We start from the raw sequence: 26,015 nt of genomic DNA, 5'->3' as shown, positions 1-26,015 counted from the left end.
GCATTCACATTAAAGAAGAAAATTCTTCTGTAAACCAGTATTTCATATTCTGACTCATGGTTTTAATTCTTTGCCACATTTTAGATTTTTATTCTAGTTTCATGATAAAGTTGATTAGCACATGATTAAGTTCATTAGAAAATGTATTATAAGGAGAGTAAAACTAAACTTATCAAGTGGTAGATGAAGTTTGAAATTTTTGCATAAGTGGTATGTATGAATAATGACCATTCATCCTATGTCAGGCTAAAGCTGTGTGTAATGAACAGTACAGATGATACTGTTAGGGAATAGAGATATGAAAAAGACACAGTTTTTGCCTGTAAGAAGATTATACGTTAGCAGGATGAACAGCCATGCCCAAGTAACTACCTTATATGTTAAGCTATATTAAATGCCATCAGTTATATGTAAGCTGTGGTCCACCTCTGAGGTATGAGTTTGTACTGTTGTCAGGTTACTTAGCTTCTTTAACTTCAGTTTCCTCATCAGAAAAAAGATGTGGCTGAATTTAGGTGACCTTTAAAGTCTGCCAGCTTAAAACAAAATACTATGATTCTTTGAAAGTGCAGTTCAACCCGAATAAATGGGGGAGATAGTAGTGTTAAATACTGTTTAGCTGTAGTTTATCAATTTCTGATGAGCTACACCAGTGAACAAGCTTGTTGATGCAAATAATGGGAAGCCTTACTCTCACTGTGCACGTGACCAGTACAAAGAATGGCAGTGTAGCTCAACAACCCTGTCCCCAGTGGTGCTGTGACAGAGGGCAAGAAACCTGCCCCAAGGAATAGAGTAACCCTAGACCTCTGGCAGCAGGGTGTGTCTATAACCTAGTTAAAGAGCCAGGTGACAATAGTTTGAAAAGAATGAAGACCTCAAACTCATTTTATATTTAGACTTCTAAAAAGGGTAAAATGTTTTTGTGGCCTTTTGTTCTCCAGAATTTATCACATCTTATGTATCTTAATAACAGTGCTAAAATTAGACTTGTAGAAATCTATTTACTTACCAGCACTGTTGTTTTTTATTTTACAGCTGATATGGGCTTTGCCCGATTATTTAATTCACCTTTGAAGCCTTTAGCAGATTTGGATCCAGTGGTCGTAACATTCTGGTATCGAGCCCCAGAACTACTTCTTGGAGCAAGACATTATACCAAAGCTATTGGTGAGTAAAACTAATTAAAATTCATGACTTTCTGAAAGTTATATATTGCTCTATATTTTAAAATAAAGTAATGTAGCAAATTATAAAAGTAAGAGCAAAAACTAACCCAAAATTCTACTACTTGGAAATACTATAGTTAGCCTTAGGCATATATCTTTGTACACATCTCTTTCTGTATTAAAATATAGATACTTGGGCTTTTTTTAATAAATGGGATCATACTATGCATTCTGTTTTATTAAATGTTTATTTTATGTAAAAGTCTTACATTTAATTTTACTTGGAAAGAGAAATAAAACAGTAAAATTTTGAAATCTTTGAACTTCAGACAAATGCTTCTTTTACCAGAAGAAATACCAGCTTCTAAAAGATCTCCCTTAAATTAAAGGAAAAGGATTATGTAAAAGAAATTTAGACATTTAGGATACTTTAATCTACTTCTGCATATTTTATAGTACCTCTCCATTACAAAGAATTAGGAAATTGGTGCTCTTATACTTTCTCTACCATTTCCATTTTTGAGCTCCATTAATAATATCATCATCTTCAGTTTGTCAGTGTTTATATTTTCTTCTCTGTTTGCTAATAGTGGTCCCTGGTGTGTATTCTGTAAGTTATAGACTATAATGAAGTGCTCAGCTGCCACGGTCCTTGCACCACCTCTCCATTACTGACATCTTTACTCTGTTTCATTGTGTTTGGTCAAGTTTTATCAAATTATTTTTTCTTCTGTGCTTCACCTTTCTTTTTTTTCCTTAGTTGTGTGTCTTTATTGCCTCCTTAGCTTGCTGTGTGTTCTCCAGTTTGATCAAGTACTCCTCCATTGTCTTTTGGCATCAAAGCTGCTATTGAAGCTCATGCCAATCTTGTTCTCAATTATTGGTAGATTACCTAGGGATTCTTTTCTTTTTGAAAAACAGATAGGACTTCTCATCCTATATTTGGATATATATTTGGATCCTCTATTTGGATGTAATTTGGCTACTTGATGGGCACATTTAGTCTGAAGTTCATGTCACATATTTGTGCAGCATTCTCTGTGTAGTCCTTTGGTTTCCTCCCCAGGGCTTTCTATTTCTCTTTCATAAACTTGGGGTAGCCAGGTGTTGGACTTCTTGGACTGACCTTTTGTACCATTTTTCTTCTCATATTTTTCTGTCTTTTCTATTTCTATAAACCCCTTCTTGTTCCCTGATGATGACTTTTTCATAGTATGTGGTATTGTTTTATGGAAAGCTTCTCAAATATCTGTTAGCACAGTGACTAATGGTGCTTTTTGCAATTTGTAGTATTGTCAGAATTATTATCTGTTTTCTTTATAGGTCCTCTTTTCATTTGTGTATCTTGCTTTCTCACTTCTACTGTTTCATATCCTTTGACTGTCTCTCTGTATTTAAGAGTCAGGTTACAAAAACCCTCCTGAGGATGTTGTGTACAGAGATCATGAGGCATGTAGACTGGGGATCCAACAGAGAACCACCGTTACCTGGGGAAACCCTAAATGCCAGGACTACAGATCCTTCCTCTGAGGATGTCCAAAATCTTCAAGAATCCTCCAACTTTGACCATCCTAGATTGATGATAGAGAGTGGGACAGGAAGATCACCTTTTCAAAATGTGTACCTTGGAGCTAGCACCGTGGCATAGCGGGTAAAATTGCTGCCTGCAGTGCTGGGCTCCCATATGGGTGCCAGTTGGAGTTCTGGCTGCTTCTCTTCCGATCTAGCTCTCTGCTGTGGCCTGGGAAAGCAGTGGCCCCTTGGAAAGTCCCTGGGCCCCTGCGCCCGTGTCGGAGACCAGAAGAAGCTCCTGGCTCCTGCCTTTGATTTGGTGCACCTCTAGCCATTGTGGCCATCTGGGGAGTGAAATGGTAGATGGAAGACTCTCTCTCTCTCTCTCTCTCTTTCTTTCTTCCCCTTCCTCCCCCTCTCTCCCCCTTTCTCTCTGCCTCTCTGTAACTCTGCCTTTCAAATAAATATATAAATCTTTACAAACAAACAAAGCAAACAAACAAACAAAATGCACACCTTGTAGTTGGTATTTCCAAGTACAAAATCATTCTAGAGTTGTAGAAAACAAATCTGATCTTCACTCAGCATGAATCCTGTGGACTAAGGCTGCCTTTGTGCTGTTTTGTCTGCCTTCCATCTTCAGGAAAGTTGTTATACATTTCTGCCTAAAACAGGTCTTCACATATCCAGTTTTTCTCTTTTCATTCAGGCTTTGATCAAAATAACTACCTCTTCAGACAGAACTTCCTGATCACAATCTGAAATAGTTCCTTGCCTTCCCTCTTCCTCTACTTACTACCACTTTGTTGTCTTCATCACCCAAATGCTATCTCTAAGCCACTAAAACAGATAGCCTTCTCTTAGCTGTTCACCATTATCAACCAGTGCCTTGGTATGTAGTTGTCTTTGTTGAACAAATGAATGAATCTTGTCCCTGAGAATCTTCTTTTTTCTTACTGTGTGGATTTGCATTCTTACTGCTTTGTTGTTATTTAATGTATACTCAAGAACAGAAAAGGAGAAATAGTTGTGATCATTCCCTCCTGTTTTGAATCCAGCATCTTTTCCAAAAATCTTTATGTTCACTAATCTTCACACCTGCTTTGAGATCACATTTTACTTTATAGATAAGTCATTAAGATGTGGAAATTCTCTGTACTATCTTTTCAACTTTTTGTAAATATAAACTTATTCCAAAATGCAATTTTTACTTTTTTAAATGTCAGAAGGAAATATACAAATCATTTAAGCTAATTTTATTTTTGAATACATGTTAGTACCTCAACATACATTTGGATATCTTTTTTTGCAAGTGTGCTCTAAATGCATTGAAGATGCCAGTGTAAACTAACACAGTACACCACTATTTTTCTGACCTACGAAATGAATAGTTAAAAGCTGTGTTACTTTTGGTAAGATATAGTAACAGACCATACAAATAAAGTCTTTGCTTCCGTTTACTAAACACCTAAAACTATGAATTCGTTTAAATTGAGTAAATTGAATAAAAAATATAATCACAGAAGCTTGTGACCATAGCTTATTGTTTAGTTATTTTTTTGTTTCTCTGAAGAAACTGATACTGAGAACATTACGAAGATTTGTATAACCTGTTATTCACTAGGATGTCCTACTGTCCAGCACTTTTAATACAGGATGTGTGTCACAAAGCCAAACCACTAGTTGTTAGAAAGGTAGATTCCCGCATTCCAGTGGCTGTGTAATTTGGGAGAAAGTCCTTTAAAACTTAGGAGAAACCTATTTGAATGCAAATTATAGACCTCATTCCTAAAAGGTTTACAACTCAGTTGAGAAAACGGTATGAATAAATGCATAAAATCATTTTTTTATATTTGAACTATGAAAGTCAAAAGGACTGCCAGTCTGAATTGAACTGTTATCTGTCATGGAAGATGGGGCAGTAGGGTGCTGTTGTTTGGCAAGGCATTTTGTCCTTTTGCCTCATTTTCTGAAAATGAGAATATAGCCTGAGTCCTGTCTTAGGTGTCCTTCGACCCTGAAAGGTCCATGGCTTTATAGAAAAACAACTGCCTTCGGAGCCAGGACGGTCACAGGGGCAACAGACTTGGCTGCAACTGATTGAAACCATAGTCAGGGCCATTTCCTCAATAGTGCTGATCTCCACTCATCCCCACCAGCCAGTGTACACCTTACTTGGCCAATACCAGTCTTGGAAAATACTTTCCTTCTATCAAAACATTGATTCAGAAAGTTATAATGTAGGTATCTTACTATGATTGTTTTTTTTATTTCTTTGTTTGAAAGTAAGAGAATTCATACACCATTTTTAATACAAGTTTTTAAAAGTAAGAATCGGGAAGTATAAAATGAACTTCTTTCTCTCTTCCAGTCTTCACCACACAGTCCCATTCCCCACTGCTACCCACACAGATATCCTAAAGGCCCAAGAAAGTGCTCAGCAAATCCCCCACACCACCATTAAAGGCACTTGGCAGGAACTTAACTATCTCATAGTTGTAGTAGGAGCAGTCAGTGGAAGAACCTTTATGGTTGAACATACGTATAATTTGCTGAATACAATCCATATATTCACTTTAGCAACATCATAGAGAAAAGTTAAATCTGTTACTGGGCTTCAGTGGATAAAATTAAGCTGAAGGCTACAAGAAGCAAAACCTGGGGAAAATAATCTGGTCTGAACAGTTCAAACTTACATCTGCTTACCCTCTAGTACAGAAAGATTACAGTGCTGTGGTCATTTATTCAGTGTACAGAACTACAACCTGCCTGAATCATTACACCAAAGAGTAGAAATAATAGTCTAGTAAGTATTGTAATTTCAGGGACAGACTTTAAATTCCATTTTCAGTATTTTATTTTTATGTTTGCTTGGTGGACTTTGGGCAGAGACTGAAAGAGTATCAATCTCTAAGTCATTGTCACTAAAGCAGTCTAAAAAACTTTACTAATCACATGGTAATTTGGAGAAACTCAGGTGTTTGTCCTCAAATAGCTGGATGCCCACAGAACATATGGCATTCTGCAGTGTGGGAAATATACAGTAAAACAGGGAAAATGAAAACTTACTCTCTCTCATTAAGATAGAAACTTGGTGTTAGTACACCTGTTGTTTACAATAACTTTGATAATTCCCCTCTCCCAGTTTGAGTACATGAAGCTTGCCAGTGCCCATCTCCTTTGTCTGCTTAGCTCAGTGGCTATACATAAGCAGCATAGATTTTGAGAAATAGATATTTATTTGTTTCTAATCTGGAAGGTCTTTTTGTCAGGAGTTAGGCAGGTAAGTGAGCAGAAGAGAGACTTTTCTGTGAATTTGGCACAGTCTCAGGGTGGGGGGCAAATTAGGAAGGGGAGACTTATTTGCAAAGAATTAGAAATTTGAAGTAACAGCCTGATTAGCTGACTCAAAGTTCATGATTAATGTCTGGGTCAGGATTTTGAAGAAGGAAAGGATGGTAAACCTGATAAAGGTGAGAGAAAATAGGAAATACTAAGAAAGAGGTTGCTAGGGTGAGATCAAGCAAGATTCAGTAAACTGTTTTCCTACTTTTACCTGACTTTTTATTAGAAAAACAGGATAGTATTTATTAATGATAGCTAAACTGTTTACCTCTCATCTTCCTTCATATTTTATTTTTGTCATTGGAATTTTTGATAGCTAACCAGATAAATGCTTATAATGTCTTTAGGGTATAGGATGAGTAGAGCTTTAAACATACAAAATGATCTATCATCCCTTTGGTGATCCTGCTTCGCTTGTCTACCTGGCCACTGGGATTATCAAAGATCAAATTTATATGGGTTACTCATATAAGAATAATAATTAAAAAACTAATTTTCCCAGTTATTTATTTGAGAGAGAGAAATGGATCTTCCATCAGCTGGTTACTCCTCCAAATGACCACGTGTGGGCCAGGCTAAAGCCAGGAGCCAGGAACTCCATCCTGGTCTCCCACATGGTGGCAGGAGCCCAAGTACTTGGGCCATCTTCTGCTGCCCTCCTTGGTGTCTTAGCAGGAAGCTGGATTGGAAGCAGAGCAGCTGGGACTGGAACTGACACTTGTATATGGGATGCTTGCTTTGCTAAACCCGCTACAACCCAGCACTGCTTCTCCCCTCCATTTACTTTCTTTTACTAAAAACAAGAGCTTGGCCTATAAAGGGGCTTGAAAAAGTTTGGAAAATGGCATTCAAAGACAAGTTTATTTTGACAGCAAAAATTTTGAAATCCATATATATGAGGGGCCTTCAAAAATTTCATGGAAAAAATTTTAATTTGTCCCAATGCTTATTTATATTGATGATCAGTATTGTAGATCATTCCAAAACCACTTCTGAATAGGATGACTGTTTGCACATTAGACTTAGCATAGAGAAGTTAACATAGTTTAGGGTTTTGCTAAGAGTAGAAGTGGGATATTTTCAACTTTAAATTCTAAATTGGTATATTGATTTTGTTAATATACCAATTTAATAGTTATGTTGATTTCAAATTTAATGTGAATGAAAGTAAACCTATATCTTGTGAATGAAAGAAAGTTGCCTTTTTTGTATACAAAGAAATACATTTGGCCTATGTAAATAATTCCTATGAATTTTTAGTCTCATACTTAATCTAAAGGTAGTTTTTTTTTTTTTTTCTTTTTTTTTTTTTTTTTTTTTTTTTTTTTTTTTTTTGACAGGCAGAGTGGACAGTGAGAGAGAGAGAGAGACAGAGAGAAAGGTCTTCCTTTGCCGTTGGTTCACCCTCCAATGGCCGCCGCAGTAGGCGCGCTACGGCCGGCGCACCGCGCTGATCCGATGGCAGGAGCCAGGTGCCTATCCTGGTCTCCCATGGGGTGCAGGACCCAAGCACTTGGGCCATCCTCCTCTGCACTCCCTGGCCACAGCAGAGAGCTGGCCTGGAAGAGGGGCAGCCGGGACAGAACCGGCACCCCGACCGGGACTAGAACCCGGTGTGCCGGCGCCGCAAGGCGGAGGATTAGCCTGTTGAGCCACGGCGCCGGCCTAAAGGTAGTATTTTGCTCCCCATTTTCTTATGTTTCTTTGTAAATACTTAAAAAATCTGACACTGCTGTGGCATAAAAAATACTTTGAAAGATAAACTGTTCACAGGGAAATGTATTTCATTAGAATATTTTAGGTCAGGCATTGTCTTTTTTCTTGTTGGAATTGCACCTTGCTAAGAGTGTTAACAGGAGGGTAATTATTAGACTTTACAAATTAGTAACTAAATAAACAAGATAAAGACAAGTATTTTATCACAAAAAATTGTGCTTATTGTTTTTGGCAAGGGCCCAATTTGAAAGGCTGTTTGGATTTTCTGTTTAGTTTTTGTTTAGTTTTGTTTGTTTGTGGTTCCCATGCTTTGTGTGCAGCTTTGTATTTATTTTGTAGATAAGGTAATGTTTGGGGCATTTAAAACTCATCAAAATCCAGCTAATCAGTTTTATTAGTTTTATAGTGGAAACACTGGGTGGGATGGAGGTATAGTAGGGAATGAAGAATTGGGAATGGGAGTGTGGGGGCTATTTACAAACAATGTTCCCTGATATTTAGTAATTATAATTGCTTAGGAACTAATATGACTATTAGGGAAGAAAAGAAAAAGACTCCCCACCAAAATAAAAATGCATTTTCTTTTGGAAAGAACCACTTTATTTTCCTCCTTTCTTTTTCTTTTTTCCTTTCCTTTTTTTTTTCTTTTCTTTTTTTTTTTCTTTTTATTTTAAAGATATTTGGGCTATAGGGTGTATATTTGCAGAACTACTAACGTCAGAACCAATATTTCACTGTCGACAAGAGGACATCAAAACTAGTAATCCTTATCACCATGACCAGCTGGACAGAATATTCAATGTAATGGGATTTCCTGCAGGTACACATTATGTTTTTGTTTTTGTTTTTAAATCACTGTTGTTTGAACTTAGATATCTTCATTGGAAAGATGTATATTTTTAGTTGATGAAAGCTATTTGTACTTGATGCTTTGTTTTTATTACTTGTATTTATCAAAGATTGACAGAAATAGCAAAATTTGTAGAATTCACAAGAGTATTAACATGCAAAATATTTATGGATTTTCTGAATTTGAGTATTTTTTGTTTTGTTTTGCTTTTGTTTTGTTGTTTGATATTTAATATGGTACAATATTTGCAATATCTATATTAGAAGGGTGTTTTTAGTTCTTACCAGTAGAAACTATAAGTCAAATTCAGTAGTAGAATTTTTTTTTATTGCAGCACATTTAATACTGCTACTTCTTGACATTTGACTACAAATTTTGAACATTATTTAGGGCACTATGGACAGTATATTGGACATTTTTGCTCGCTAACCCTCATCACTAAAAGTGTTGTGTTGGAACAGTCACAATGTGGGCTAAGGCATTGCACTCCACCAGCTGCAGCCCTGAGCTTCACAGCAGGGAAACAGTCCTCAGGTGTCCAGTTCCTGGCATGGCAGCTCTCCAGCTACAGCCCAGTCTCTAGGTATACCACAGAGTGGTGATTCTTCATTCACCAGAAACTCCCCAGAGGTTCAGTAAAATGGCAAATTGTTTAAAAGACACCAATAATTTTGAATCATTTAGTACTTAATAGAAATTTTTTCTCATTAGGAATATTTCTCAAATCACTGTAACCCAAGACAAATACAGAAATACCTGAGGGTTTCTCCAAAATATCTGAGGGTTACCTCTCTCCACAATTTATCAACAGTTTTAGAAAGATGACTTTGTCGTGATGGAATTTCTTTTATTCGCTAAATATTTATGAGTAACTGCCATGTGTCAACACTGTCTTAAGTAAAACATTGATATAACAGACATGATTCTTGCCCTGGTGTGGTTTACATTGTACTGCTATAAGTAGAATGTTTAAAGAATAGCTATGTTCTGAGCAGATAGAGAAGAATGGCCTTTACTTCCTGCTTCTGAATTTGTCCACTATTTCTGAGGCCCACAGGAATGTAGCTTAGGAGAGGGTGGGAGTGGTGAGGGCCCATAGTGGAGAGGATCCTTAATGGGCTCGACAGTTAGGGTGGGCTGTTTATATAAGGGTCCTTGAAGAAGGTGGCTCAGTTTAGACTTGATAAGCTGAAATTTGAGAATCTACGATGAGTTTTTGAGTACAAGGAATGTGATTCATGTTTTAGAAAGATCAGTATGGCAGTGGTGTGTAAAAATCAGAGAGGTGACTGCAGTCAGGGAAACAGGCCTCTTGCTGTAGCAATGCTGTAGCAATACTGCAGGCAGCAAGAGCACGGAAGGAAAATGGAGGACACAGCTTTGTGTCACTGGGAAGGATAATCTCAAGATTTCTACTTTGAGGAATTGACAAAATAGAGAAATCGGGGCAAGGAAAAAGTAAGGAGGAAATTCCATCTAGGAATTTAAGTAGACATTTAGTTTACATTATGTGATGTCTATGGAGGACAGTTAGCAAATATTTTTACCAGTGACTTCAAAGAAAAGCAAACCATGAAAGGCCAATTAAAAGTGAAAGGTGCTTTCAAGGTGCTTGTCACAGTGCTGCTTGCCTAGTGGGCTTTCATTAAAAGCCTTTGGTATTGATGGAGAAAGCAGGTGATCTGGCATGAGTTGTTGGAGCAACTCTTAAGGCCAGCAAACCTGGCTGAAACATCTTGTTCTTAAAGTTTATTTAACAACATTTGTTTTACTTAACAACCAAAAAAAAATTATTTAGTAACTAGGAGTTTTTATTTAGTGTTAGGTAATGTTAATTTTAAAAAAAGCCAAGATACCAGCCGATTATTAATATTACTAGTTCCGTCCTATCCAGTTCTACTGCAAACAGTTATTACTGGCTACATTGATTGCTGATGTAAATAAGGAAATGTGTTTAAGAAGGTGAAGGTAGTATGCTATCATAAAGTATGTCTGAAAGCCACTGAGGGAAAAGAGCTTAGTTTTCTCATTGAAAAGATTGCTGATTTGCCAAGAAATGTGGTGGAAAAGGAAAAAATAAATTATTGTACTAATAGAAATAGGACTTTTAATAATAAATAGAAATACTTATAACATTCCTTCTTAGTTATAGTAATTGAGGCAACTTACAATAAACCATATAGAAAGCAAATAATTTAAAAATTTAAAAGATGAACAGATATAAAAGCTATTTGAGGGGATGAGGAATTGTATTTACAGTTCAAGATGTTTATTGTAGCTGAACATTTATTTGAACTCTGAGCTTACAGAGAGGCTAAAAGAACAGGAAATATAGTGAAAATGGAGGTAATTTATATTGAAATTCTGAAGAATAGGAACCTAGGCAACATAAAAATTTATCAATGTGTTTCACAGATAAAGATTGGGAAGATATAAAAAAGATGCCCGAACATTCAACATTAATGAAAGATTTCAGAAGAAATACGTAAGTTGGAAAGAAAATAGACATTTGTTGGTTTTTGCTTCTCCAGAATACTCAGTTTAAGATAGAACACTCAACATAATCAACATAACATTACTTCAATAAGTAACTTGATTTATTTACTCTGGTAAATATTTTTCATAGCAGTCTTCATAAGATGCTTAAATATTATACGAAGAAATGACTAATAGAGCCAATTTAGATACAGAGGGGAAAGTCAGTTCTTTTCTTTCTGTTATTTACTGCTTTCTGGAAGCTAGATATGAGTGAAAAATATCACAGCTAAAGAAGTAAGGAACTAAAATAAACCTTAGCAGTTACTCACCTCGCACCGAGGTTGTATAGTCATTTGAAGCAAGTTTTAATACAGGAGAATTATTATTTCAGTTATTTACAAAGCAAGGCCAATGGTTGGGACAGCTTGGTTAATAAACCTACAGCAAAGGTATTTTAAAGTTACTGGTAAGGCTGAGTTAAACTTTTGACCCAGATGTTGTCTAAAATAATTAAGATGTGATTCATGTGAAAAACAGCTACGCAGTATATATTATTCATGGAATTATCTTGCATTTAATCATTGGCATCCATTCAAAAAGTGACTAGTATGCATATTGAATGAGTTATAAAATTGATTTAATGCTTTTTGTATGCTGATCAGTTATGATCAGAGTACTTCTCTTTGGAAGGACTTGAGCCAATGTAAAATTAACCTCACATCTAATACAGATATTTCATAGTATTTCTCTTTCAGGTATACCAACTGCAGCCTTATCAAGTATATGGAAAAGCATAAAGTTAAACCAGATAGTAAAGCATTCCACTTGGTAAGCTTTAAATAACAATACTAATGAAATTCATTTTTCCCCCAATTGACTAGCACCACCTGAGACTTTTTTGGGTTAGTTTATATGGTTGATTAGTACTCCTGGAGTACTTTAATCATAAATGCAAAGATCTTGTGTTAGTAAAGACATAAAAAAAAATTTGCTTTTCCAAACCTGTATTATGACCTGACAGACTAATGTTTTGTCATATTAGATTTTCTAAAGATAGTAATTATGACAATTCTGTGAAGAGCACTGAAAGTTGTATTCAGTGTTTTTCATCTGTTATTTTTAAATTTCAAAAATCTCAGGGGTGTATAAAAAAAAAAAAAACAAAAAAAAACAAACAAACCAGTTCCACCTTCTGAAATAATTTCTGCAGACTTTTTGGTATTTCAACTCTTGAAAGAATGTTTACAAAATTTTTAATTCCCATAATACTTTTATAAACTTGTGCATTAGATATGCTTCAGGGATGGTATGTATTACATGCTTTTTCTGGAAGAGTGTGAGAGATGCAGTATTTCTCTATGTGTAATGGAAAGGTGGTTTGACCTAGAATCTGTATGAATCTGAACATTAGCAAGGTAATTTGTGATGAGATATTCAGTGATTGACAAATTCAATTTGTTTGCAGTAAAATTTTGTTGTCACCAAGATGTTTTTCACTTTTATGTTTTTAAAAAACTTTTATAACATATAGAGGGGAATTTGTAGAAACAAGTTATATTTTGCTTGGCTTGAAATTTTTTTAATCCTTTTTCCCAAGTTTTTTTTTTTTTTGGTGGGGGCAGGTGGGAGGGGGCAGACAGTGTAGAGATTTCAAGAGAGAGCTCCCATCTATTAATTCACTCCCCAAATGCCTGCAACAGCCAGGGACTGGGCTGGGCTGGAGCCAGGAGCTGGAAACTCAACCTGGTCTCTCCCATGTGAGTGGCAGAGGCCCCGTTACTGGAACCCTCGCTGCTGCCTCCTAGGGCCTGCATTAGCTGGCAACTGAGGTCAGGGTCTGGAGGCAGGCATGGAACCTAGGTGTTCTGATATGGGGTGTGGGAACCTGAATGCTAGGCAAAATGCCTGCCCCTCAAGTATTTTTAAATGGAAATTCCTTTACCTTGAAAACATGAAATGTTTCCTTTATTGCAACCAGGTCACTTGGCAAGCATTTCTTGTATTTCTGCTTCGGCTTCTGTTTTATTGTCTCCCTCTACTTCTGCTTTTACAACTTCTACTTATTTTATCATGTCATATTTTATATCATATATTTCATATTTTATTAGTAATTTAAAAAGCAATGCTTAAGCTGTCACATTACCACACACTGACTATTCAAATGATTTATTCTGATGTACTTAAGACAGGACAATTGGAAGGTTAAGTTAGATCCTTCAAAATTAGACTTTTTTATTTTAACAAAATAATGATAGTGGTGATAGACTAAAAGTCATGATGTAGAGGAATTTCTCTGACTTTTCCCTAATTCCCTACTTCTCATTAAAGTCTGAAATGACTCAAAACCATCACCACTGAAAATCTAGAGGTATACCTGTCTTGTTTTAACTGTTTTGTTTATTAATCCTGGCATGACCTATCTTAACTGTTGATAACCTTGAATGGTCCCATCTGAGACTCTATTACAATCCATTAAAATTATTGGGTACTTTAAATAGAAGTCCAGATTTTTTTTTCCCCTTTCAATCCTAAAAATAAAATTGTGCTTCCATTGAAAGATCATTTAAATTTGAATCTCACCATCTCAGCATTTTATCTGTATTTTTTTAAAAAAGGATGTATTTATTTGAAAGGTAGAGTTAGAGAGAGAGGCAGGGAGACAGAGATCTTCCATCGCTCCTTCACTCCTCAAAAAGCCACAGCATGTGGGGCTGGACCAGGCTGAAGCCAGGAGCTAGGAGCTTCATCCAGGTTTCCCATGTGGGTGGCAGGGGTCCAAACAATTGGGCCATCTTCCTCTGCTTTTCCTAAGCCTTTAGTGGGAAGCTGGATTGGAAGTGGAGCAGCTGGGAAATGAACCCACACCTATGGGGATGCCAACATCACAGGTGGCTGCTTTACCCACAACAGCCCCTTATCTGCATTTTTAAGTCCAGATGTATCTGCTAGTGTATTGGTTTTCGAATAAACCAATAAATGCCCTGTCCAGTAGCATTAACATCACTTGGGAACTTGGAAGTGTAGGTCTTGGGCAACTGCCCAGACTTAAATCAAAAACTCCAGTTTGTTTTAGGAAAGCCTTTCAGGTGATTCTGATGGATGTTCAAATCTGAAAACTACTGCATTAGATCAAAGAGGGTAAACTAAGAGATTACAATTTAATCTCTTCTGTCATACATTAGAATTAAATATTCTAGGTCATAGAGTCTTCTGTGAACTATGTTTTGTTTAAAAGTACTGAATGTTCATATTAGAGTGACATTTCTATTGTAGCAACAATAGTAATAGTTGATACTTACATAGTGCTTTCTTTGTGCCGTGCAACACTGGAATTGCTTTCTGTATATTAATTCATTTAATCCTGAAGGCAAACCTGTGATTAAGTTTAATCTACATTTGACAAATGGGGTTACAGAGATGTTAAATAACTTGTCCAACATCTTTTGGCTTGCAAATGTTGATTCAGGATTTGAACTACACAATCTCCTTCCAGAGTCTTCTACTTAAAACCACCACTCTGTACTTCCCAAATTGTATATCACCATACTTATTAGTTTAGTACAGTGCTGTGCAATAGAACCTTCTGTGATGGTCTGCAGAACCCTATACCGTAGCCACTAACCAGGTGCAGCTCTGGAACTCTTGAAATGTAACTGGTATGACTAGGAAATGGATTTTTAAAATTTAATTTGGTTTTAATTAATTTTTATCTAAATAGTTGCTTATAGATAGTATATTACTTGTATTATGATAGTTTCCCCTTTAATAGAAATTACAAGAACGTTTGTCTTGTTCTAAATTGCTGAAAGCAGTTTAGATAACATGGGTGAAAAATATCACTGATTAAAAGTCAGAAGACATAAATTTATTTACCACTTATGTGAGAACCAAGTGAGATAATAGGAATGACTATAATGTGAATTAATTCATTACATTTAATCATTAGGATTTTTGTTCTTAATTTGGGTGTGTAAATTGTAGTGATATTCATCAAAAAAACACATTCTCACACATAGGTGCTAAAAGGTAATTATGAGAAAGAATGCAGTAATGCTTCTATGATTTGTGATTTCAGCTTCAAAAGTTGCTTACCATGGACCCAATAAAGCGAATTACCTCAGAACAGGCTATGCAGGATCCCTATTTTCTGGAAGACCCACTGCCTACATCAGAGTAAGTGATCTATATTTTTTTATGTTCTAAAAATTTTGAAAATTATTTATCAACAAAAAATTAGAGAGAAGCCACATCCCAAATGCCTGCAACGGCTGTGCTTGGGCCAGGCCAGAGCTGGGAGCCAGTATCTCTGTCCAGGTCTCCTGTATGAGTGGCAGGAATTCAACCACTTAAGCCATCAATGCTGCATACAAGGATGGGATTAGCAGGACTGGAATCTGAGGCAGAACTAGGACTCAAACCCAAGCACTCTAATATGTGATGCAGGGATATTAACTGATATCTTAACTCTAGGCCAAGTGGCTGTCGTGATCCATGTATTAACTTACCAGTATGATGGAGCTGTTGGAGCACGCTTTTTCTTTCTTTCTTTCTTTCTTTCTTTCTTTCTTTTTTTTTTTAAGATTTTATTTATTTATTTGAGAGGCAGAGTCACAAAGAGAGGGAGAGACAGAGAAAAAGATCTTCCCTCTGCTGGTTCACGCCCCAAATGGCTGCAATGGCCAGAGCTGGGCTGATCCAAAGCCAGGAGCCAGGAGCTTCCTCCCAGTCTCCCCTTGCGGAAGCAGAGGCCCAAGCACCTGGACCACTTTCCACTGCTTTCCTGGGCCATAAGCCGAGAGCCAGATCAGAAGAGAAGTCAGACACAAACCAACACCCACTTGGGATGCCAGCGCCACAAGCAGAGGCCTAGCCTACTACACCACAGCGCTGGCCGAGCTTTTTTTATTTTAGTTATCAACTGTAGTCACTGCTTTTAGATGATGACCCAAGGGAATTCTTAGGATAAGCAAAAATTGAACTCTGCCTATGGAGGTGTCATTTAAAGACAATCATTAAGAGGAATTCCTGCTCAACTCTTGCTTTATGAATTGTTGATCACATTAGTTTCAGCAGTAATACAGTTATTCATTGACAGATTAATCATGCATGTTATAGTTTCTTCAGACTCACTGGATTGTTGACTGTTTGCAGTTAGAGTTTTGCATTCCAAAATTTCAAGTATCATGTACAGATACATTTGTATTTCCTGTACCATCTTTTGTTTTCTCTAGTTGGTGCAGGAAAAACAAAAATTGAAATGTGTAAAACACCTCTTAGCTGAAATCTGTGTCTTGGCTATGCTGAGAGTAATGCTGGGATAAAAGAAGGAAGTTGAGTTATATTGAATGATTATTGATTATTTTAATACAATGAAAAGTCCTCAGATGACCTGCTGTCATATCACTTGGTTAGAAGAAAAGATGCATTTTTTGGTCACAGTTGCATGAAAAGTGCTATTTTTGCAAATATGGAGACAGACCATCTTAGAAGATTAAACTGAAGTTTAATGAACCATTTGATGTATTGGTTAGCATACCAGAAATCTTTTTTCTTTTTTTTCTTGTGATTAGTGTTTTTGCCGGTTGTCAAATCCCTTACCCAAAACGTGAATTTTTAACAGAAGAAGAACCTGATGACAAAGGAGACAAAGTAAGTATTAAAGTACAGTTAGCAGCTTCTTGTTTCATGGGTGCTTCCATAATATTTTCTGGCATGGATGTATTTTGTTCTCTTTCTGAGTTGAACTTTGTTTTTCTGTTGAACCAATTGAGAAGAACCAGCAGCAGCAGCAGGGCAATAACCACACCAATGGAACTGGCCACCCAGGGAACCAAGACAGCAGTCACACACAGGGACCCCCTTTGAAAAAAGTGAGAGTTGTTCCTCCTACCACTACCTCAGGTGGACTAATCATGACCTCAGACTATCAGGTACTTCAGATTTATTATTGACCTCCCTTATTGGTGTTTGCCTTTGGGTTCATGACCTTTGGAAAATGGGATGTAATTGAGAAATCCTGATGTATGTATTGTTGGGGAAACACATTGGTAAGAAATATTACTGGCATGGAAAAGTACCAACAGTGATATAGTAGGGAGGGACTAGACTTCTGAACCGGACGGACTGGGAATGATCAAATTCAAATTAAGCCATTTATTAACTGTATGACCTTGGATAAGTAATAGAGTATCTCCTGGCTTCTGTATTTTCGTGTGTAAAATGAGGCTAGTAAAATCCAAGTTGCAGGTGTTGTGGAACTGGACTTGCTGTTATCTAACTCCTAGCTTATAGTAGAAGCTTGATAAATGCTATCTGTTGTTTTGAAACAATACAGCATAGTGTTTAAATGCACAGGCTTTCAGATCCCAGCCCTGTCAGTCATGTCTGTAACCTTGAGTGAATGATTCAGATATGCAGTGACCTCATTTGTGAAAATATGGGTAATGATAAATGTGAGGTTATATTAAGGGTTAAATGAAATATGTAGGCTAAGGCACAGTGACCTTACATAGGCACTTAGTAATGATACTTATTAGTTTTATCATTAACATTCTTAGTAGTATTCATAGCTTACAAAAACACTTCTTAAGGGGTGATGGTGGTGCAGGCAATGCTCTGTAACGACCGAGTGCTTCCTGTGTGCCAGTTCTTATACGTTGGTTCCTTCCATGGTTAGCACTCTGGGAGTTAAATGTTATCTTTGCCACATCAGGAAACAGAGGCTCCCAGGGGTCAAATAACTTGCACAGTGTCACCCAGCCAGCAGTGGTTGGCCCAGCATTCAGACTTAGACCTAACCACCAAGTGTCAGTTCCTTTGTGGAAAGACCTGTTTTGAAAATTGTATACTTCCTCCCTCTCTCTTCTGCTTATTCTCCCCATTTTCCAACTAAACTGGGTTTCCGTGTGGGAAGAACACTGAAAATGTCACCAGTTATCTATAGAAAGAGCCAAGGAGATCTGATAAGTTTCCCTGTGCCTCCCACTGCACTTCAAGAATAAGGTGTTTGTTTGAGAAGCTTACGGGAGAGGATCACAGCACAGCATGGAAGTCCTTGTCTGTCTGAGTAGTGATTCTCTTCCAGTTAGCTGCCCAGGGAACCAGGGCAGCTGAGGGGTTGGTGTTGGCTCCAGCACTGATTTATTTTCCCCCAGTCTGGGAGGGAAGGCTGCATCTCTTTTTGTGCTCTAAGATGATGACTTCCTTAGAATGAAGCAGAGCAATGCCCTGACCTTGATTTCTGAAACTGAGAGGACCATGTCGTGCTGATTTGTTGGTGTTACTGTTGGGGATGATTTTCTGAGTGGTTTTAAAAATAGCATTTTATGTGCAAAATGCTATCTTTGCTAAAATTATATAATTTATTAAATATGCTTTGAAAGAAGTAATACATTATGGTTACTCTTTTATGGTGTTTGTCTTAGAAGATAATAATAGAGAGGTATGGGTATGGAAATGGTAATCTGATAGATAAAAATGAGGGAACTAGAGACTCTATCACTCTTCCTTTGTGCCTTTTTGAGAATTGGGAATACCACTGCTCTTACATTTCATTGATTGTGTTTTTACTTCTGTTTATAAAAATGTAGCAGAAGGTAAGATTCAGGTAACAAGGTAAGGTAGCTTTTAACAGGCTTAAAAATATGTCAGTACTAAAGGAATTGATCCTCTGGTTCCTTTCCTTGTCATATTCATTGTGATTCTTTAGTCCCACATGGATGTTGGGGCAGGGTTTTCTGTTGAAGAAAGGAGCATATAAACTGCTTTTGGATTTCCTAATGTGTACATCGTTAAGTTCTTGTGTGAACATCTCAAAAAAATTAGTTATTATTTATCCAGTAGATACAAAGCAGCCTGAAAGGGGTTCCTGCTTTACAAAATAATTCTATTTCTTCAGCTTAGTGATAAGGGTCTGCTTGGTATTATTTATGCAGTGTTTCTGGCCTTCCTAAAGAAAAGCTGTTGTGAAAAGATATGAGATATTTGTCATGTGAATTCCGAAGCTAGTCCTTAGCACATGACTTTTAAATCCTGACTTCCTTAAAACATGACAGCCCTTCAACCCCACCTCAGCTTTGCTGCTGGCTTGGGGGTCCAGCTACTCCTAGAATTACATGAGTCACATTTCTCCCTCATCTCCTTTGCAGCGTTCCAATCCACATGCTGCCTATCCCAACCCTGGACCAAGCACATCACAGCCCCAAAGCAGCATGGGGTACTCAGCTACCTCCCAGCAGCCTCCACAGTACTCACATCAGACACATCGGTACTGAGCTGCGTCGGAATCTTGTCCATGCACTGTTGCTAATGCTGCAGGGCTGACTGTGCAGCTCTCCGCGGGAACCTGGTATGGGCCGTGAGAATGTACTGTACAACCACATCTTCAAAATGTCCAGTAGCCAAGTTCCACCACTTTTCACAGATTGGAGTAGTGGCTTCCAAGTTGTACCTATTTTGGAGTTAGACTTGAAGAGAAAGTGCTAGCACAGTTTGTGTTGTGGATTTGCTACTTCCATAGTTTACTTGACATGGTTCAGACTGACCAATGCATTTTTTTCAGTGACAGTCTGTAGCAGTTGAAGCTGTGAAATGTGCTAGGGGCAAGCATTTGTTGTTGTATGTGGTGAATTCTTTCAGTGTAACAACATTATCTGACCAATAGTACACACGCAGACACAAAGTTTAACTGGTACTTGAAACATGCAGTATACGTTAACTCAACAAAATAACCAAGCTCAAAGTGAGATTATTTTGGTACACCTTTCTTTTTAGTGTCTTATCAGCGAGTTGATTCATTTTCTACATTGTAATCAGTGTTTTTGACCAAGAATATTGCTTGGATTTTTTTGAAAGTACAAAAAGCCACAGTTTTCCAGAAAGGTTTCAAGACTCCCAAAGATTAATTTCCAATTTATAAGTTTGTTTTTATTTTCAATCTATGACTTGACTGGTATTAAAGCTGCTATTTGATAGTAATTAAATATGTTGTCATTGATATAAACCTGTTTGGTTCAGCAAACAAACTAAAATGATTGTCATAGACAGTGTTTTATTTTTCCTGTTGGTGTTGCTGATTTGTGAGCATGCTTTAAGATGAAAAAAGCATGAATGATAATTCCCTTAAAAAGGTGCGGCATCCAATTCAGATATTTTGTCCTGATTTTAAAGCTGGTTGGTGTAGTGCTGTTAAAATTTTGTTCAGTTAATTTTCTTTTTTAAAACTTGTCCGCACGTTGTTTAGGGTGCCCTTACTTCAGCAAAGGAGAAGGAGTAGGCGAGCCTTAGAATTTTTGAGGAAAAAAAAAAACCTATAACATACAATGTACTGTATCAAACTATTTTACATGAATGACACAAGTATTCTGAATAAAAAAATTGAACATTGTTAAAAAAAACAAGGTGTTATGTAATAAATTTATTTTTCATAAATCAAAATTTGGAGTCAGCTGTATTTTTTATGTGAACAGAGGTTTTTGTTTTAATTTTGAAATGTCCCATGACAAATGGCCTTTGAATCAGTCTGGTTAGTGGCTTTCATAGCAGTATTTGTGTTCTGCATCCCCAGCGGAGTAGTTTCTGGGGTCTTGGGCATGGGTTGCTTCTCTGGCATACTTGGTACTGTAATGTAAGATAAGACAAAGAGATGCCTTTGATTTGAAAGATACGAAGATGAGCCTTCAACCTCTGGAGTCATGCCTGACCTAGTCTGGGTTACTCTCAGAAGGCTTGGACCCACAGTATTCTCTCAAGTAATTCTTTTTCCTCCTCCTTTAGCACAAAATACAAAAGAAACAACAACACCATAAAAACTCTTACAAACTTAATTCATGAGGCTGGCACTGTGGCGGAGTGGGTAAAGCTGCCACCTGCAGCACCAGCATCTCATGGGCACCAGTTCAAATCCTGGCTGCTCCACTTCCCATCCAGCTCCCTGCTAATGCACCTGGGAAAGCAGCAGAAGATGGCCCACACGCTTGGGCCCCTGCTCTCACCTGGGAGACCCCGAGGGAGCCTCTGGTCCTGGATTCAGCTGTTGTGGCCAGTGAATAGAGGATCTCTCTCTCTCTCTCTCTCTTCCCCTCTCTCTCTCTCTGGCCCAGTTCTGAGAACTGAGAACGCAGGAGCTCTCCCGTGACCACCACATTGAGCCAGAACCTTCCACAGTTTGGCTTCTGTCACTCTTACCCCCTCACCGTGCCCTTTTACTTCACTTCTACTCCAGTTGTCTTCTGAGATTCCTCCCTGCCTTCACTGCAAAGGTTTTCAAGCTTCAGTGAGTGTGGTACTTGTCTGGAGTATCTCCCACTCAGAATTGAGTCCCAGACGTTGATGCCGTAGAATTAGGACGGAACATGGAGTCTTCACTGAGGCAGCAGTCTGAAGAATATATGTTAAGAAAAACAGCTCTTGGGTCACTCCCTTCCAAGCTGGCCTAAAGATTGTGCCAAAAGTGCAGTTAAGAGGCTTTAAAAGAGGACTGCCATATGGATATACCACCTCCTCTTCCTAGATGAATTTCCAAAGGCAAAATGATTTTTAACAAAGAGTACCCAAGGTCTCGGTTCTCGCTTTATTCCCTAGTGAGTGATCCCATGCAGTTTCATGGTTTTAGACATTGGTGACCACCAAATTGAACTGTCTAGCCTGCTTTCTCCCTGACCTCCAGGTTCTTGTATTTTAATTATATCTGTGACAAATGACAATTACTTCCACATTCTTGCTAGCCTGCTCAATCCCATTCCCTGGCTTTATTTTCTACATTGTGCTCATTATCAGGCATCTGTCATCAGTGACATCTGTTTTCTTTCCTTTTTTTTTTTTTTTTTTTTAATGTATTTATTTTATTTGAAAGGCAGAGTTACAGAGAGGCAGAGGCAGAGAGAGAGAGAGGAAGAGGTCTTCCATCCACTAGATCACTCCCCAGATGGCTGCAACAGCCAGAGCTGTGCCGATCCAAAGCCAGGAGCCAGGAGCTTCTTCTGGGTCTCTCACGTGGGTAGAGGGGCCCAAAGTCTTGGGCCATCTTCCATTGCTTTCCCAGGCCATAGCAGAGAGCTGGATCGGAAGTGGAGCAGCCAGGACTTGAACTGGTTCCCATATGGAATGCCAGTGCTACAGGCTGAGGCTTTACCTACTACACCACAGCGCTGGCCCCTATCTAAGTTTTCTAAGACTTTGTTTCTTCCCAGTAAAATGGAAGCTCCCAGAAAGCAGGGCTGTCTCAGACCTCACCTCTGCATTCACACTTATTCTCTAGATAGTATCATAATTGGCTTGTGAATTTGAAAGCCTGATGATTTCCAGATTTTCATTCCAGACCTACCTGTCCTATCTGATTCATTACTGCTCATTGTCTAGACTAAATGTGTCCACACCCACTCAGACCAGCGCCTCCACCTTCCAGCCTCCTCTTCCATTCTGTACCATCTTGAGTGGATGCCCACCCTTCCCAGTGGCCCAGGCCAGGCAGCAGCCTTGGTGCTGTCATCTCACATGTACTTTCCATCTATTTCAGTTGCAAAACCTACCAGCTCTCCCTCTACAATATAAAACTGGTCTCTGACTTACAATGGCTCCACTTAAAATTTTTTGAACTTAAAATGCTACAAGAGTCATATACATTCAGTAGAAACAATGCTTTGAGTTTTGAATTTGGGTTTTTCCCAGTGAGTGGGGTGCAATCAGATCCTCTCTTGGGTGCTGGGCCCCACTTGATCCCATGGTCACAAGGGAGCACAACCAGTACTGTACAGCATACAGTGTGGTTAAGCTAGAATGGCAGGATGTTAGGGGGTTCAGTATATCTTATAGTTATAGTTTTTTGTTTGTTTTGTTTGTTTAGTTTATGATAGATTTAAGGGGGTGGGATGTAACCTCCTTATAAGTCGAAGAGCAACTTTACCTCAAATGTTCACACCACCTTTACTGTACCACCCTGTGCCAAGCCACAGACATCTCTTTTCCTACTGATCCAGTAATCTCCTGCTCCCATTTGCACCCCCCTCTTCCCCTCCACTGCAGCTGCACGACACAGCAGCCTAAGTGAGCCTTTTAACAGCACAGTGACAACACTGCCTGCATCACTGCAGTGCATCTTGTCTCAGGAAAAGCCAGATCCTTGCTGTGCCCAACAAGTCCTGGGGTGTTCTGGCCTCCCTCTTCGTTTTTGCTGCCATCTCCTCCATCTGCCTCATTCCACATCCCATGCTCCTTGCTGTTCCACTGTCTTGCCAAGCATGCTGTTGTCTCAACACCTGTACAGCCAGTTCTGTCTGCCTCATGTGCTCTCTCCAGTAATGCTCTTGCCTAAATCCCTCACCCCAGGTCTGCTCACATCGTCTCGTTCTAGACTCTCTCTTTCCGTTCTTATCAAGTTGCAGCCATTCCACAATGTTTGCACACCAGCCGTCTCTCTTCTGCTTGGCTTGCTGTTTGCCTACTCAGCACTCGCCGTCAGTAACCTGTTTTTAATTGTTTTTCCTTGTTAATTGTTAATTGTTTTTCCTCCTTCTAGGAGGGCATTCTTTCTTTATCACCGTAGCCCCAGCAACTAGAGGAGCAGCTTACAATAATCCTCGGAAAAATCTGCTGAATGAAAGAATGAGTGAATATGCAACTTTATGTTTGGGTGGCAATAGGATCTCAAACTAAGCATAACCAAAAAAAAAAAAGACTTTATTTTTCTGGAAAATAAGTTTTATGAGGTATCTTCTTCAAAAAGTTCATAGTTAATGTGTGTTATGAAAAATATGCATGGATTTCAAAAACTTGGAATAAAATAAATTTATCCTTTAATTGCATATTCTAGAAACATTGTGAAGCTCCCAAGTATCTCACACCACATGTAAGTTCTCAGATAACTGATGATAGAATATTTTTTAAAATATGGAAATGAGTGATGTCCACATTTTCTAAAATACACACAATCTAGCAATAGCCCCTACTTTATACTTTATTCACATTTATCAGTGCTACTGTTTCTCTATGTACATCTTTTATGCTTTCTTCTTTTTTTGTCTTTTAGTTTTGAAAAAATCCCCCAGTATGGAACCCAACCTATATTCATTGTTCTTTCCTAAAATGCCAGAAATATTAAAAATGATGCTAACCATAATCCAAGTATGTTACTTAAAAAAACAAATTTATCTTTCTTGGTAGCCTTGAAAAACACAAAATTACTCTTCATTTAGTTACCTGAGTAATGAACCTCGAATGTTACTTGATCTTTGTGACAGTAAAATGAGATAACTGAATTCTTGTTTTCTTTACCAAACCTAGATACCACTCTTAAAAATAGCTACACATAGAATTTTTTTTAGCTTGCTAAAAAGACATCAGTACATGCCATGCACTGTAATATGTACTTGGTTTTTTGAAAGATCATAAAAATAATTACTTTAAACATTGCATGAAAAAATGGGGTTCTCATTGGTAAAACTGGAAGCAAACACAAGGCATACCAACAGCTTGGCAGTATGAAAGGATAAGTAAGTGCTGTGGTCATGTCAAAACCTAATTGTCAAAAGAGCGGGGCAACAAACGTTTAAGACTGAACAAAGTAAGGACCATGTCATGCCTCAAGGCCTAATTAATTCCTAAAAGATAGAATATGCTCAGACTTGATCACTGTATTGAATTCCATTTGTGAATTAATTTTTATGCCATCATCAATAAAGAAAGGGTCGTTCTAATGGGCAGTCATGCCATGAAAATGCAAGTGGTCCCTGGAAATCAAGTGAAGGTGAGAGATCTCTGTTTTTATTCTTTGGGCCTTAATATTCCCCAGAAGTTGAGGTTTCAGGGAGCAAACACCACCCAAGGTAGGTATAAGAGGTTTTAGGGAAGCTCCCAAATCTTAGAAAGAATGTGAGTTATTCCTTCATTCCATTGTTGCATTACCTACAATATGTCAGGTGCCACCTTGTGTGTTGTGGCTGCAGCAAAGAACAATAAATGCTGGTTTCCTATCCTCCAGTAGAATATATTTTAATGATCAATGAAAAATAGTTAAGCCACAGAAAGTGATGATAATATCAGCGTGGTTGAGTTGGTCCCCCAAGATTTCATGTGTTGGAGGCTTGGGTTGCAATGTGGTGAGTGAGGTTGGGAGGTAGGGCCTAGTGGGGGACATCTGCAGAAAGGTGTCAAGTAGTTCCTTTGTATCCAAGTTAATTCTCACAGGACTGAGTTCTTTTTTTGTTTCTTTTTTAGAAAGCTTTTATTTAATAAATATAAATTTCATAGCTTTTGTAATATAGTGGATCTTCCCCCCAAACCCGCCCTCTCACCCCTACTCCCATCCCACCTCCTACCCCATTCTTCATTGATTCATTTTTAATTGTCTTTATATACAGAAGTTCAACTCTATATACTAAAGATTTCAACAGTTTGCACCCACACAGATACACAAAGTATAAAGTACTGTTTGAATACTAGTATACCGTTAATTCACATAGTACAACACATTAAGGACAGAAGTCCTACATGGGGAGCAAGTGCATAGTGACTCCTGTTGTTGATTTAACAATTGACACTCTTATTGATGACATCAGTGATCACCCAAGGCTCTTGTCATGGGCTGCCAAGGCTATGGAAGCCTTTGAGTCCACAAACTCCATCAGTATTTAGACAGGGCCATAATCAAAGTGGAAGTTCTCTCCTCCCTTCAGAGAAAGGTACCTCCTTCTTTGATGGCCCCTTTTTTCCACTGGGATCTCACTCAAACTCACAAAGATCTTTCATGTAGGTCATTTTTTGCCACAATGTCTTGGCTTTCCATGCCTGAAATGTTCTCATGAGCTTTTTAGACAGATCTGAATGCCTTAAGGGCTGATTGTGGGGCCAGAGTGCTATTTAGGGCATATGCAGGACTGAGTTCTTATAAAATCAAGCCTGACCCAAGCCACCCCCTGCTCTGGCTTCCCGTCTGGCAGTGTTATCTCTCA

The 26,015-nt window shown here is 38.1% G+C and overlaps 1 protein-coding gene across 6 annotated transcripts in view; it reads left to right on the top strand.

The window, feature by feature from the left end:
- The window catches only part of CDK8 (cyclin dependent kinase 8), a 139,306-nt gene extending 118,836 nt beyond the window's left edge, over nucleotides 1–20,470 (top strand). For 2 of the 6 annotated variants that reach the window (XM_062194580.1, XM_062194576.1), the window contains 8 exons: nucleotides 1,039–1,170; nucleotides 8,419–8,562; nucleotides 11,008–11,077; nucleotides 11,826–11,898; nucleotides 15,146–15,243; nucleotides 16,641–16,719; nucleotides 16,842–17,000; nucleotides 19,218–20,470. In XM_062194580.1, the coding sequence (XP_062050564.1) occupies nucleotides 1,039–1,170; nucleotides 8,419–8,562; nucleotides 11,008–11,077; nucleotides 11,826–11,898; nucleotides 15,146–15,243; nucleotides 16,641–16,719; nucleotides 16,842–17,000; nucleotides 19,218–19,343 (881 nt within the window). In that variant the 3' untranslated portion in view covers nucleotides 19,344–20,470. The remainder of the gene's footprint in view (nucleotides 1–1,038; nucleotides 1,171–8,418; nucleotides 8,563–11,007; nucleotides 11,078–11,825; nucleotides 11,899–15,145; nucleotides 15,244–16,640; nucleotides 16,720–16,841; nucleotides 17,001–19,217) is intronic. The other 4 variants (XM_062194579.1, XM_062194578.1, XM_062194577.1 and 1 more) reach the window with 4 other exon arrangements.
- The last annotated feature ends 5,545 nt before the right edge of the window (nucleotides 20,471–26,015 follow it).

The sequence above is a fragment of the Lepus europaeus genome, chromosome 6 (assembly GCF_033115175.1).
Source record: "Lepus europaeus isolate LE1 chromosome 6, mLepTim1.pri, whole genome shotgun sequence".
In the NCBI taxonomy this organism is placed as follows: Eukaryota; Metazoa; Chordata; class Mammalia; order Lagomorpha; family Leporidae; genus Lepus; species Lepus europaeus.
This window is presented reverse-complemented; position numbering and strand designations above follow the sequence as displayed.